At 33.1% G+C, this 15,947-nt stretch overlaps 1 protein-coding gene across 5 annotated transcripts in view; it reads left to right on the plus strand.

The window, feature by feature from the left end:
* Window positions 1–15,947, plus strand: part of BLTP3B (bridge-like lipid transfer protein family member 3B) — a 91,226-nt gene that overhangs the window by 63,190 nt on the left and 12,089 nt on the right. For 3 of the 5 annotated variants that reach the window (XM_061205035.1, XM_061205032.1, XM_061205034.1), the window contains 7 exons: window positions 2,486–2,679; window positions 4,138–5,639; window positions 6,035–6,210; window positions 10,034–10,176; window positions 10,859–11,009; window positions 15,048–15,301; window positions 15,619–15,727. In XM_061205035.1, the coding sequence (XP_061061018.1) occupies window positions 2,486–2,679; window positions 4,138–5,639; window positions 6,035–6,210; window positions 10,034–10,176; window positions 10,859–11,009; window positions 15,048–15,301; window positions 15,619–15,727 (2,529 nt within the window). The remainder of the gene's footprint in view (window positions 1–2,485; window positions 2,680–4,137; window positions 5,640–6,034; window positions 6,211–10,033; window positions 10,177–10,858; window positions 11,010–15,047; window positions 15,302–15,618; window positions 15,728–15,947) is intronic. The other 2 variants (XM_061205033.1, XM_061205036.1) reach the window with 2 other exon arrangements.

The raw sequence follows: 15,947 nt of genomic DNA on the forward strand, positions 1-15,947 counted from the left end.
TTTCATCATTAGTGTATAGGAATGCCAGAGATTTCTGTGCATTAATTTTGTATCCTGCTACTTTACCAAATTCATTGATTAGCTCTAGTAGTTTTCTGGTAGCATCTTTAGGATTCTCTATGTGAGGTATCATGTCATCTACAAACAGTGACAGTTTTACTTCTTCTTTTCTGATTTGAATTTCTTTTATTTCTTTTTCTTCTCTGATTGCTGTGGCTAAAACTTCCAAAACTATGTTGAATAATAGTGGTGAGAGTGGGCAACCTTGTCTTGTTCCTGATCTTAGTGGAAATGGTTTCAGTTTTTCACCATTGAGAACGATGTTGGCTGTGGGTTTGTCATATATGGCCTGTATTATGTTGAGGTAAGTTCCTTCTATGCCTACTTTCTGGAGGGTTTTTATCATAAATGGGTGTTGTATTTTGTTGACAGCTTTTTTCTGCATCTATTGAGATGATCCTATGGTTTTTCTCCTTCAGTTTGTTAATATGGTGTATCACATTGATTGATTTACGTTTATCAAAGAATCCTTGCATTCCTGGGATAAACCCCACTTGATCGTGGTGTATGATCCTTTTAATGTGCCGTTGGATTCTGTTTGCTAGAATTTTGTTGAGGTTTTTTGCATCTATGTTCATCAGTGATATTGGCCTGTAGTTTTTTTTGTGACATCTTTGTCTGGTTTTGGTATCAGGGTGATGGTGGCCTCGTAGAATGAGTTTGGGAGTGTTCCTCCCTCTGCTATATTTTGGAAGAGTTTGAGAAGGATAGGTGTTAGCTCTTCTCTAAATGTTTGATAGAATTCGCCTGTGAAGCCATCTGGTCCTGGGCTTTTGTTTCTTGGAAGATTTTTAATCACAGTCTCAATTTCAGTGCTTGTGATTGGTCTGTTTATATTTTCTATTTCTTCCTGGTTCAGTCTTGGAAGGTTGTGCTTTTCTAAGAATTTGTCCATTTCTTCCAGATTGTCCATTTTAGTGGCATATAGTTGCTTGTAGTAATCTCTCTTGATCCTTTGTACTTCTGCAGTGTCAGTTGTTACTTCTCCTTTTTAATTTCTAATTCTATTGATTTGAGTCTTCTCCCTTTTTTTCTTGATGAGTCTGGCTAATGGTTTATCAACTTTATTTATCTTCTCAAAGAACCAGCTTTTAGTTTTATTGATGTTTACTATTGTCTCCTTCATTTCTTTTTCATTTATTTCTGATCTGATCTTTATGATTTCTTTCCTTCTGCTAACTTTGGGGGGTTTTTTGTTCTTCTTTCTCTAATTGCTTTAGGTGTAAGGTTAGGTTGTTTATTTGAGATGTTTCTTGTTTCTTGAGTTAGGTTTGTATTGCTATAAACTTCCCTCTTAGAACTGCTTTTGCTGCATCTCATAGGTTTTGGGTTGTCGTGTTTTCATTGTCATTTGTTTCTAGGTATTTTTTTATTTCCTCTTTCGTTTCTCTAGTGATCTCTTGGTTATTTAGTAGTGTATTGTTTAACCTTCATGTGTTTGTATTTTTACAGACTTTTTCCTGTAATTGATATCTAGTCTCATAGCGTTGTGGTCAGGAAAGATACTTGATACAATTTCAATTTTCTTAAATTTACCAAGGCTTGATTTGTGACCCAAGATATGATCTATCCTGGAGAATGTTCCATGAGTGCTTGAGAAGAAAGTGTATTCTGTTGGTTTTGGATGGAATGTCCTTTAAGTATCAATTAAGTCCATCTTGTTTAATGTATCATTTAAAGCTTGTGTTTCCTTATTTATTTTCATTTTGGATATCTGTCCATTGGTGAAAGTGGGTTGTTAAAGTCCCCTACTATGATTGTGTTACTGTCGATTTCCCCTTTTATGGCTGTTAGCATTTGCCTTATGTATTGAGGTGCTCCTGTGTTGGGTGCATACATATTTACAATTGTTACATCTTCTTCTTGGATTGATCCCTTGATCATTATATAGTGTCCTTCTTTGTCTCTTGTAATAGTCTTTATTTTAAAGTCTATTTTGTCTGATATGAGAATTGCTACTCTAGCTTTCTTTTGATTTCAATTTGCATGGAATATCTTTTTCCATCCCCTCACTTTCAGTCTGTGTTTGTCCCTAGGTCGCAAGTGGGTCTCTTGTAGACAGCATATATACGGGTCTTGTTTTGTATCCGTTCAGCCAGTCTATGTCTCTTGGTTGGAGCATTTAATCCATTTACATTTAAGGTAGTTATTGATATGTATGTTCCTATTACCATTTTCTTAATTGATTTGCATTTAAACTGCATATTTTTCCATTAGTGAAGCAATGAAAGATGTTTTCTGTCTTTCCAAATGTGTTTGCTATCATCTACAGGTAGTATCACTTTAATCTTGTAAATAACATTGCAAAACCTTTTAATCTTAATTTAAGTAGAATAAAACTTGGTTAAAATGTATTTTCTGTTCTCAGGGAAGATTTAGAACTATCAGTTTATTAAAAATCTTTAAAAATTTTTTTTCTCCACAGTTCCATCTCCCAACCTTTATAGCCAGCTGAATGCACTACAGTTTACAGTGGATGAAAGAAGTATTCTATGGTTAAATCAGTTTCTGTTGGATTTAAAACAGAGTCTTAATCAGTTTATGGCTGTGTACAAGTTGAATGACAATTCAAAATCTGATGAGCATGTTGATATTCGAGTTGATGGCTTAATGCTAAAGGTACCATATAAACAAGTGGCTGTGAGAACAAAACCATTTTTACAGAAGAAAAGTTATTTCCAGGATTTAAGATGGGTGCTCAAATATAAGTCAACTTCATTGCAATATTAATTTTGTTTTTGAAATTTGAATTTTAATTTCAGTTTTCAATTATGGAAGCTTTAAGAGGCTGCTTCCCCGCCCTTCCCCACCCCTTCTTTCTCTACTTTTCTTCTTTTTTTTTTCCCCCTGCTCATCCATTTGGAGGTAAGCAGTAGAAATAAATTTAAATGTCTTTTTTTTTTCTACTTCTTACTGGAGCTCATCCATTTGGAGGTAAGCAGTAGAAATAAATTTAAATATCTTTTTTTTTCTACTTCTTACTGGAGCTGATAAAAATTTTTTAAGAAGGGTAAATAATACAGTGACGCTTTTAAGTTATATCTGGGTTTTATTTGTTACATTTATTCTGTTATTAATATCCAAAGATAATAGAAAGTTGTGTTTTATTATAGTCAAGTAGTTGATAATCAGAATTCCATGGATATTTAAACTTTAAAGGAAGGAAGCTAAAATTTACAAAAATAACAGTATAGTGTAGTAAATAGAGTAAGATTTGGGCATGGATGAATATTTCAGTTTCTAGCTCTGTTGCTGGTAGACTAAATTTACATACCCTTAATTTCTTCTCTGTAAAATGAGATTAATAATACTCAACAGTTGCATTGCAGAAATGTTTTAAAGATCGTTTCAAAGACCTTAAAATATTCAATATAAAGAGACACACTTTATAACATTTATAATTATAATTTAAAACACAATTACATAATGATCTTTACATTTTGTGCATATGGGCAGTTTGAGTTTTAAAATCAGTCACTTTGAACTCTTTGTTGTGAATATTTTGAGGACTGGGCTTAATTATCTGTAGAAAATAATTTTACTAAATAGTTTGACCTATACTCCTAAGTTTATTTTATTAATAGTTTTCTCCCAGAAAAGTGATTCTAATGACAGTTATCCAGTCATTCCATTTACTTATCTAGTCATCCTCCAAATCACTTGGATTTAAAATATCGTAACAAAAAATTCTCTTTTCCAAACTTTGTGCTTTTTTATTTACTCAGGGCGTATATATACTCAGGGCATAGTAAGCATTTAATAATTGATTTAATTCAGTTTTATTCCTTTTATTTTGTGATATATTGTCTACAAATATGTATATGTGTGTTATGTACTTTATTCATTATTTATGGGGTTTTTTCCTTTGTTTCTTTTCTTAGTTGTTAATCATTTAAGCCTTTTTCATTTGGTTTAATAAGATTTGGGAGGGAGAGTATTTTATGTCAAGATAGAAAATTAGTGTTTTGGGGTGAAATGTCAAAAAGAATTCCTGAACCAGGTCATGCTCTTGATTTTTTTATCTTCAAGATATATGGATTTGTAAGTCAGACTAGATTAATGTTTCTTCTCTTCTAGTTTGTCATTCCTTCTGAAATGAAATCTTCTGAATGTCATCAAGATCAACCACATGCAATTTCTATTCAGAGTTCAGAAATGATTGCTACAAATACAAGATACTGTTCAAACTGTCGACATTCTGATTTAGAAGCTTTGTTTCAAGACTTCAAAGATTGTGATTTTTTCAGTAAAACATATACCAGTTTCCCCAAATCTGGTGACAATTTTAATCTTCTGCATCCAATCTTCCAGAGACATGCTCATGAACAAGATACCAAACTGCATGAAGTTTATAAAGGAAATGTTACTCCTAAGTTGAATAAATACACTCTTAAAACTTCTGCTGCCACGGATGTTTGGGCTGTGTACTTTTCTCAATTTTGGATAGATTATGAAGGGATGAAAAGTGGAAAAGGACGGCCAATAAATTTTGTAGATTCTTTCCCTCTTTCCATCTGGATTTGTCAACCAAAAAGGTATGCATTGTCACAAAAATTGCTGCAGACTTGTAATCAGATATCTCTAAATACATCACAAAGTGAGTCCAGTGATCTGACTGGCCGATGGAAGCGGAAAAAGCTCTTGAAGGAGTATTATAGTACAGAGTCTGATCCCTTGACAAATGGTAGTCAGAAACCTTCAGATACGTTTTTAAGATTTTCCTCTTCATCATCAGATGCAGATATTCATGTCCTGGTTCACATTCATAAACATGTCAGTATGCAGATCAATCACTACCAGTATCTGCTCCTGCTTTTCCTCCACGAGTCACTTATTTTGCTTTCAGAGAATTTAAGGAAAGATGTAGAAGCTGTGACTGGCAATCCAGCCAGTCAGACATCCATTTGCATTGGAATTTTACTTAAAAGTGCGGAAGTGGCTCTTTTGCTTCATCCAGTAGATAAAGCAAATAGTCTTAAGTCTCCTGTTTCTGAAAGTGTGAGTCCAGTGGTTCCTGATTATTTGCCTACAGAAAATGGAGAATTTTTGTCTTCAAAAAGAAAACAAGTTAATAGTGGTATAAAACAAATTAGAAGTGTAACTGTTAATCATATGTCAGAGAACAGATCTATGAGTATTGACCTTAGCCATGTCCCTTTGAAGGATTCTTTGCTTTTTAAATCAGCTAGTGATACAAATCTGCAAAAAGGTATTTCTTTTCTGGATTATTTATCAGATAAAAATTTAGGGAAAATAAGCGAAGATGAAAGTAGTGGAATTGTTTGCAAAAGTGGCTCAGGAGAAATTGGATCAGAAACAAGTGGAAAAAAGGATTCGTCTTATACAGATTCAAATAGTGTCTTAAACTACAGAGAAGACTCAAGTATGCTGTCATTTGATAATGGTGGTAATCAGAACATACTTTCAAATAGTTTAACTAGTAAAGGAAATGAAACCATAGAGTCAATCTTTAAAGCTGAAGATTTGCTTCCAGAAACAGTTTCACTCTCTGAGAACATGGAAATCAGTAAAGAAGAAGCACCCACAGTCAGAACACTTAAATCACAGTCATCTTTAAGGTAACAACGGACTGTTAGAATTTGGGGTGGGGGTTTTGTTTTATTTGTGTGTGTATGTGTGTGTGTGTGTGTGTGTGTGTGTGTGTAGAATTTGGGGTGGGGGGTTTGTTTTATTTGTGTGTGTATATGTGTGTGTGCATGCGTGTGCGCACACACATGTGCATGTACTTATGAGTATATTTTGGCTTTGGACAGAAAACCATGATAAATATGGCATTGTTAAAGTTAACACATGGAAGAGTAGGTTTTTCAAAATATGAAAATACTTTATGCTTATATAATTTTAAAAATTGTGTATATTATATAAATATATATTTATTTTGTTTGAAGTATTCTTTAGAAAGAATTCTTTTCCTTTTATGTGATGATTTTCTGATAATTTTGTTTGTTAACAGCAGAAAGCCTAAGGAACGTTGCCCACCCAACATGGCTCCACTCTCTGTTTCTTATAAGAACATGAGAAGAAGCCCCTCACAAACCTCACTGGATACCATTTCACTTGACAGCATGATATTGGAAGAACAGTTGTTAGAAAGTGATGGAAGTGATAGTCATATATTTTTGGAAAAAGGTAAAGCAATACAGTTTAAGAATTCATATTATATATACACAAATCTTAGAAGTGGTGTTTAAGTTTTTTTATTTATATTCAATAATCAATCACAGCCCAAAAAGACTTATTTATTTATACACACATACATGCACAATACAAAGAGCATTGTACCTAACTTTCTAATGGTTGTTTCGTTGCTTCTTTTGACCAGATACTCCTTCCTTTTTATGGACGACATCCAGCAATTATTTATATACAGTCATTTAGATCGTAAAGCAGACAACATTAATTCTACTAGCCTCTATCACAGGGACTCCTATATCTGGAATTTTGATTAGGTAGGCTTAATTTGCATGATGAATTCTCAACTATGTGCTCCTATGACTGGAATTTTTCCAGACTGAATCTGTTAATTCCCATAACCAGAATTCTCTTTCATACATGATAGTGTATGATGGAACTACATGATTCCCCTATTTTATTCAGAACCAACTAATGCCCTAGTACAGACCACTAGGAATGACTTAGTATTAGATGCATCCCCATCACTAAGGCATTGGGGACTTTGTGAACAGGAATAAAACCATGGACCATAGCCAGAGAATAGTTGCCACAGACCCTGAAGCTTAAGAGACCAGAGGCAAATGTGAATTACTTTGTGTATGAAGAGTAATAAACCTATTGATGTAGTTGAAAACAGCTTAGGTAAGGAAAGGCTCATAGCTTTAGAAACTGAAGCTTAGAGAAATGAATATACAGTCAGGAAGTAATAGAGGCAGATTTGGAACTCAGCTAGTCTGACTCAGGAACCTCAGCTTTTAACCAACCAGTATGCTATGCTAGTACCCCAGACTTGGGAAATGATTACTATATGTGAACTAAAAGCCTTAACCCAACACTTTTATAGGCAATTCATAGCAATCCCCTTTCCAGCATACTTTACCAGTTAAATGTAGACAAGTTACTGATATGGGTCATAAAAATCTATTCTAGATTCACAGATAGCTCTATTGCCTAGTTCCCTTGCCCCCTTATGGCTTAAAATTCTACTTTAATAGAGGATTTCTGTTTTGTGATCAAATGATGCTTCAAAAACAGTGTTCCTGTAGAAAATATCTCTACTTACTCTTAAAAAGCATCAGTGATTTTCTTCTTATTTCTGAAAATTAAATAATTAATAAAAGTGACTACCACTCAATGTGGAAAACTTGGAAAATATAAACAACTACAATTTGGAAAATAAAATAACCCAAAAGTCCCACAATCTAGAGATATCAATTATAATTTATCTTATAAATGTATATATATATATTCACATATATGTATATTTGGTATTACATCACATATATGGTTTTTCAACCTGCTTTTTATCACTTGTCTATATTAAATTGTCATAAGAATGTACCCTGACCTTTTAATTGTTTCCCTGATACTGGATGTTTAGACTGTTTATAGTTTTTTCACAGCTATAAAATGCTATAATTATATCACTGTTCATAAATTTTTGTCTTCATTTCTAATAACTGTCTTAGAATAGATTCCAGCAGTAGGCTGTTTTTAGGATCTTGAAAAATACAAGGGCATTAATTTTATGTGTAACACTTGGACGATATTTGACTGTACATTCATTATTCTCCTGAACTGTAATAATTTTCTGTCAAAGGAATTGATTTTCATTGGGAAAAGACTTGTTTTTTCTGAGTTCTCTTTTGTTTTGTTTTAATTTTACAAGAAATATATGAATACTTTCTCTTTAAAAAAAAATCAGATGTCATGGGAATATCTAGAATATCACTTTAATACCACCCTTACTCTGCCCTGATACCATTCCTCATTCCGGAAGTAACTACCACTGACTTTTGGTATATATTGACATAATTCCAGACCTTTTTCTATGTGTTTTTATATACATGTATGTTTATACATATGCACACTAACGCATATATATACACATACACATATACATACATAGGTATATTGTGAGTACATATTTTTGAATATACATACATATTTATAAACGAACAGATGCGTAGCTGGAGTACCACTCCACCACAGGCTTCTAACTAGTCTCCCCAATTCTCTTCTTGTCAATTTCTTGTTCATACTTCATTCCACAGGCAGAATATTCTTTTAAAAATGTATATACTATCATGTCAATTTCCATTTTAGTCCAGATAACTTCTAACAACTATAAGACTATTAAGTTTAAAAAACTTAACATTACTGATAGTTGCTCCATGTGATATGGCCCCAGCTTACCTTTTCTGCTGTTTTCCCACGTGCTTACTACACTTTAATTATACAATAGTATATTTCAGGCTTTCTGTCAATCTCTTCACTATGACAAACTTCCTTAGCCTTTGTACCTGTGCCTAGAGTGCTCTTTTTTCTTTCTGTTTACTTTAGCTTAAATATTATTTTATCTGTGAAATCTTAACCTCTGGCAATGTTAGGAACTCCCTGTGAAATGGGAGTTTATTATCTCCTCATACCACAGTTGTATTTATGCATTTTCCCTGGCCCTAAAAATCATTTTATTCATTCATTCAATAAATAATTTATTGAGCACCTACTGTTTTGTCAGGCACTGGGTTAGAACCTAATTATATAGTAGTAAATATAATAAGAAATTATTACAAAGAAAGACAAATACTACATGATGTCACTCATATGTGAGATATATTTTTTAAAAAATCCAAATGAAAACAGAACAAAAACAAGCTTATAGATACAGAAAACAGATTGGTGGTTACCAGAGGGTAAGGGGGTAGGGGAATGGTCAGAATGGATGAAGGGGATCAATTGTATGGTTATGGATGGTAAACTAGACTTTTGGTGGTGATCAGTTTGTAGTGTATACAGATATCAAATTATAATGTACATCTAAAAAAAAAGAAATTTTTAACCAGCTACTTGCAGGCTGCATTCAGCAGAGTGTTGTTTCAGTGAATGGAAGTGATACTCATTCTATAATGCATGTACTGAAGTGTTATGAAGACTTATAATAAAGATGTTTCTAACAAAAACAACAACAACAAAGTAAAGCTTTGTAAAATACTATCGCTTAAGCAAAAGGATTTAGTGAAAGAGTAACTTGATTGCTTGTATCATTCAGTGAATTAATCCTGGAAATCATTTTCAGAATTATTAGCTTTTTTTTAAAATATAAAGTCAGAATCCATGCAAGATTGATGTGAAAAAAAATTGAGGCTTTGATTTGTGTCTTTGGTTCTTCTGATTTTTCTAGATTCATTTTCAATAATTATTTTTATGGTATTTTTTAAAAGTATTGTGTTATGGACACAAAAATTTTTTTTAATTGCCTTTTACCATAGACAGTTTGAGAAATATTGAAATATAGCATGTTGAGAAATTAAGGCAGGTTGATAAGGATGGAGAACAATCACATTGACAGTAGTAGCATTAACTTCATGTAGATGAAGAACCGTAGGATACTGAAAAGGGAAATGAAGTGGTCAGACTGGGACCACTGAATGTCAGGTAGAATAGAGGAGGCAAAGCTGGCTGACCAGGAACCTGCTAGTAACACCAGCACCACACCTGCAATGGGAAGAACACAGATTGTGGTCGGCTGTGGTAGATTTCTTTTCATACCGTCTAAGTTTAGGCTTTAGTATCTCTAACATTTTATTGTGGAAAGTTATTTCTTATTATTTGCTAACTAACCACAGTTTAATTTTTCTTTGCTTATTGTCTTTTAAACATGGCTGTGCTTGACAAAGTGTTGACGAAATAGTCTGTTTTGGTTAGATAAATGTAACATTGTTGGACCATGTGTAAACTGATTTTAATTTAGTAGTTTATTTCTGTATTATTTCAGGTATTAAAAAGAACTCAACTACAAATTACCAGAGCCCAGCAGATCGGGCAAATGCCAGTGCAAACCTACAGAATTATGGTGAAACCTCTCCAGATGCCATCAGTACAAATTCAGAGGGTGCTCAAGAAAATCATGACGACCTGGTAATCTTTTGAGACATTCTATGAAGAGAAATGCCACCAACTTTATCTCATATTCAATATGTACACATTTAAAGACATTAATATGTAAAATGAATTGACTTAGATTGTGGGTGATTTACTTTGCTCTTTCTACTCTTGAAATTTTTCCTTTGCTCTTACTGAATTGTTTTTCTCTGAATTTCACTCTTCTAAATTTTTTTTTATTGTATTGAGGAGGGAAGGTTCTATGTTTCTTTTTTCAATTCTTTATATTTTGATCTTTATTTTAGTTCAATTTAAATACACTTTGAAAAAGTTTGATAGTAAAGATGGTGGTCAGTCCTTATGAGGGGCTGTCTACAAAAGAAATGTTACTGGTTTATTTTAAGCCATCTTCACCCAGCGAAATATTCTTATGGATGACTTAGAAAATAAGTTCAGCTTTTAGTGAAAATAATTTCACACAGAAATGTCATATAATTAATCTTTGTGACCAAAAAATATTCTCTTGACTAAGTAGGAAGAAAGGAAGTGGAAGTTTATCACTGTAGTGCAATAACTGCTTTCTGTTGATCACAAATATATTTTTGGTTTATTAAGTCACAGTTGTATTTTTAGAGGTTATAGTAGTTTCCTGTGTTATTTCCTAAATTTTGTTTTGAATTATTTGGTATACTAATATTATTTATGCAATCTTTATTAGATGTCAGTTGTGGTGTTTAAAATTATTGGTGTTAATGGAGAAATTGACATCCGAGGGGAAGATATGGAAATCTGTCTTCAGGTGGACCAAGTGACACCAGATCAGTTAGGCAATATCAGTCTACGGCATTACCTTTGTAATCGTCCAGTAGGTAAGACTTTAATGTGATTTAAACTTTTTTTTTAATTTAATTTTTTAAAATTAATTAATTAATTAATTTTTGGCTGAGTTGAGTCTTTGTTGCCCCGCGGGGGCTTTCTCTAGTTGTGGCGAGCTGGAGCTACTCTTCGTTGCGGTGCGCGGGCTTCTCGTTGCGGTGGCTTCTCGTTGTGGAGCACGGGCTCTAGGCATGCGGGCTTCAGTAGTTGTGGCTCGCAGGCTCAGTAGTGGAGCATGGTCTTAGTTGCTCCGCGGCATGTGGGATCTTCCTGGACCAGGGCTTGAACCCGTGTCCCCTGCATTGGCAGGCGGATTCCTAACCACTGCGCCACCAAGGAAGCCTAAACTTGTTTTGTTTTTTATCCATATGACTCATCAGCAATTCTGTCTTTGATATAAATGAATTCAAGGAAAATGACATTTATTTATAATAATACAAGAGATTTGTTCTTTCAGATTACCATATTTCAATAAAGTACTTTAAGTTATTAGAAACATAACCTGTTGAGAGGTACTCCCTCATTTCTTTCTGTTTCTGCTGTTAAGTTCCATCTTTTACTTTTTCAGTCGTCCCATTCTTTGAGATGATAGGTCTGAGAAAACTAAAATCTTTTCTGTATTAAAAGAGTGATAAAGTAATCCTAAAAGGTCAAAGTTAGTTCCACACTAGAATAAGTGTCAGTTTTTGTATTCCATTATCTTGCTTATAAGCAAACATTTCCTGAGTCTGGCATGTTACTTGATATTTGGTAAAATCACGTATCCTGTTCTTGTGGTTTTTCATTCTAAGATCAACACATTCACTTAGACATAGAGGGATATAAGCAACAAAATACACAGTGTATGACGAGGAATACCACATTAAACCGTCCCTTTCTCAAACTTTATATGGAATTATCACTCACGATTTTCAGTTATTTAAAGAAATGAATTTATTAAAATAGTTATACTAAGAAATTTAAATGACAATGTTCTTTTGAAAAGTCACTGAGCTGGAATATTTTTCTTTGCTATATACACAGAATGCTATATCTGATATATAACATGTTGAAATACATATAGTCCTGCATGATATTAAATAAGTATGCTATCACCTCACATCCTGGGAATTGCAAGTAAATGTGCCATTTGTCTATAAACCAGCATCATAGAAAAAAATTGGCTCCTGGCTTTTTTCTATGCGTAGGCCTTGCAGTTTACAATGTATCTCCTAAAAAAAAATTCAAGAATTTCATATTAGCAAGTGTAAATCCCAATAGCATACAAAATGGAGGAAGATAAGTATATAGTTGGAAAGGTTTTGTAGTCAATGAAAAATCAACAAAAAATGATTGAACGTAAAATTTCAAAAGCTAGACCCTATTCTATACCCAACACAAACACTTTTTTGCACAGTTTTTTACTTCTCTTTATAGCCCACTTATTACCATGTCCCACTTATTACTTTGTTTCATGTTGTTCCTAACTGAAGAAATCATTTTGAAATGCCTTATATGTATGGGTTATACAGTCAGTGCTGTCTAATACCTTATTTTTTCACAGCTGTCTTGGTTGTTTAAAAATAAACAAAATAACAAGAAAGAAAGGAAAGGGAAAGGGAATAAAGGGAAAAGGAGAAAAAAATAGTTTAGCTTGAACATTTAAAACATTAATAAGCCATATGAACAAAGATTGTATTTGATCTACATTTTATATACACTGTCACTCTGACATGAACAGTTAAAACTGCAAAGTTGTTTTTGCTTTTGTTTGTTTTTGTTTTTCTATAATGGGTGGACTTTGGATTCCTTTAATAGGAAGACCTTAATATAAGCTTCATGGCATAAAAGGTAATAAGCAGGAGTGATTTTTGACTAATGAGAATTTTGTTTTGTTTTATCTCTGTTCTAAATACTCTTTTTTGTTTGAAATTATTTATGGCTCTCAGCTCCCTGGAGTGAGTAGTGTGTGTGTGTGTAGATAGATATATGTAGATATATAGATAGATAAAAGGCAAAATAAAATCACATTTACCAAATTGTTTGTTTTCAATTGCTCTTACTGTTAAATAGACAAGTTAGTTAACTCTTGTTTTTCTTGGTACAGGAAAGAACACTAACCATGATCAGTTTGTGACCATTTCTTTTACCTTCTATTTAAAAAAATTAAAATATCGAGTTCTTAATTGTTTAAAGAATTCTTTGGGAGTCTTTTTTTTTTTTTTTTTTTTGGCAGCTAAGTCCCACGCGGCTTGTGGGATCTTAGTTCCCCGACCAGGGATTGAACCCAGGCCCCAGTAGTGAGAACACTGAGTCCTAACCACTGGACCACCAGGGAATTCCCTAGGAGTATTTTTGATCTTTTCTAGTATCTATACTATTTATTTATTTTGAATTGTTAATAAATAGTGCTAACATTAATTAAATATCATTTTTTACCTGAAATAAAAGTTTTAAAAACAACTCTCCACTTTATGTTGCACGTGGAGATGTATCCCTGGTGCATAAATATACGTATCTTTAATTTCTTGCACCTTTCTCCCCTTCATAAATATATATACATTTGACTTCTGTAAGACTAGAGTATTCACACGCATACTGAGGAAAATTAAACATCTTTCCATCATGAATTTGATAAATGGGGTCTTCTTATGAGGGCCCATGGGACAGATAACTTTGACCCTCAATAACTGAAACAGCTTCACCTTTCCAGAACAGTTTGTTTTTAACTCACGGGTTCTATGAATTGTGAAACTGATCATATTTTTCTTTTTGCTGCTAGGAAGTTATTTTTGGTCTACCTTTGGCACAGAAATTTAAATAATGTATTTTGAGTTAATAATCTTACCACCTATCTTTACTTTTCTATTCCCTACTTATATTTTTAATCTGATTATACCATGTGCATGTTTTCTCCTATTCTTTTTGGAGCTAGGTAATGTAGAATAAACAAAATAGTTTATTGGCCCCATGAGGGCCAATTCACTTAAGTAGTTCCACTAGGAACTTTTATTTTTAAAGATATTCTATGGGTGTTTATTGAAATTAAAGAAATTTGTTTTGAACTCAAGTATTTATAGCTCTGTAAGCCACCTCAAATTCTTTTTTGGAACAAGGCCAAAGCATAAATAAATGTAAATATAAATATAAGCATAAACATATATATATTTCCTTTGCTATAATTTTAGTTTCAAGATTGTTTTCTAGTAGTAACATTTTAATAGGGTCTTCTCTATTTGCTTTTCCAGTTATTTAAGGGCCCAATTTTAGTGAAGAATGTACAAAACTTCAGGCTTTTGTCACTACTTGAGAAATGGCTTGAGTCACTTTAAATGCCATGACTGTTTCTTCATCACAGTTGTCCGTTATATTATAAATGTGTAGATATGTACACACTCAGACACACTCAAAATATCTGAGTTATGCATCATCAGATTTATATCATGGCATGTTTTTCCATGTTACCAAAAAATAAAAATATATATAAAAGTATAGACAAGACAGGGCTTTCCTGGTGACACAGTGGTTAAGAATCTGCCTGCCAATGCAGGGGACACGGGTTCGAGCCTTGCTCCAGGAAGATCTCACATGCCGTGGAGCAACTAAGCCTGTGTGCCACAGCTACTGAAGCCCGCACGCCTAGAGCCCATGCTCCGCAACAAGAGAAGCCACCGCAGTGAGAAGCCCGCGCAGCACAACGAAGAGTAGCCCCTGCTCCCCGCTCGCTGCAGCTAGAGAAAGCTTATGCACACCAACGAAGACCCAACGCAGACAAAAATAAATAAATAAATAAATAATTATTTTAGAAAAGTATAGACAAGACAGCGTTATTGCAGTAGAAGATTGTCTATAAAAATGGAAATTGGGAAAATTAGGGTTGGGTACATGTGGTATATGTACTGTAAATATCTTAAATTAAGAGTAAATATTAAAAGTTTATTATTGCTTTAACATTGTACAAAGTGGCAGTACCTCTTAATGACAAATAATTGAGAGTGACATTTTTGAGTAGTGCTACAAAGTTATAATTTTTATTTGTTCTTTTTTCATAGTTTCAGATCATAAAGCTGTAATTCATTCTAAATCCTCTCCTGAGATTACTCTGAGATTTGAAAGTGGGCCTGGTGCTGTAATACACTCTTTGCTTGCAGAAAAGAATGGCTTTCTGCAGTGCCATATAGAAAACTTTAGCACTGAGTTTCTTATATCTTCTCTTATGAATATTCAACATTTTTTGGAAGATGAAACTGTTGCAACAGTGATGCCAATGAAGATACAAGTTTCTAACACAAAAATAAATTTAAAAGTATGTTAACAAATATTTTTATATTTTCATGTTATAAATGTTCACTTTGCCTACCTGGACTTTGATTCATGTCTAGAAATATGAACTTGTTGGTCTTTGTGGTGATGATGTAGAGATTTTTCATAGAAATTAGAAAATATCAAAATAAAATGAGCAGTTTTCTCACTGTATGAACTAAAGCATGTTAAAGATATATTTCGAACTCATTAAGAATATTATTGGCTGAAGTAGTGTTTAAAAAAATGATTAATTGAAGATGATTAATTTTATCTTTTACTTTAATAACAACATGCCAATACTATTTCTCTTTCCTGTAGGATGACAGTCCTCGTAGTAGTACAGTATCCCTTGAACCAGCTCCTGTAACTGTTCATATTGATCATCTTGTGGTAGAGAGAAATGATGATGGCTCTTTTCATATCAGAGGTATATATGAAAACAGTTTAAGTGAACATTTAACTGAAATTTGACATTATTAGTATGCTGATTGTTTTTTTTTTCACTCATACTTTTTATATACTATTTTATATGTGTGTGCATATGTAGTAGTAGATGATTTAGGGACACTTTGAGGACATTGTGTTAAAATATCATCCATGTATGAACCTCTAGCTCGGGAATAACTCATCTACAATTGATTTAGTAT

Source organism: Eubalaena glacialis, chromosome 11 (genome assembly GCF_028564815.1).
Source record: "Eubalaena glacialis isolate mEubGla1 chromosome 11, mEubGla1.1.hap2.+ XY, whole genome shotgun sequence".
NCBI classification, from domain to species: Eukaryota; Metazoa; Chordata; class Mammalia; order Artiodactyla; family Balaenidae; genus Eubalaena; species Eubalaena glacialis.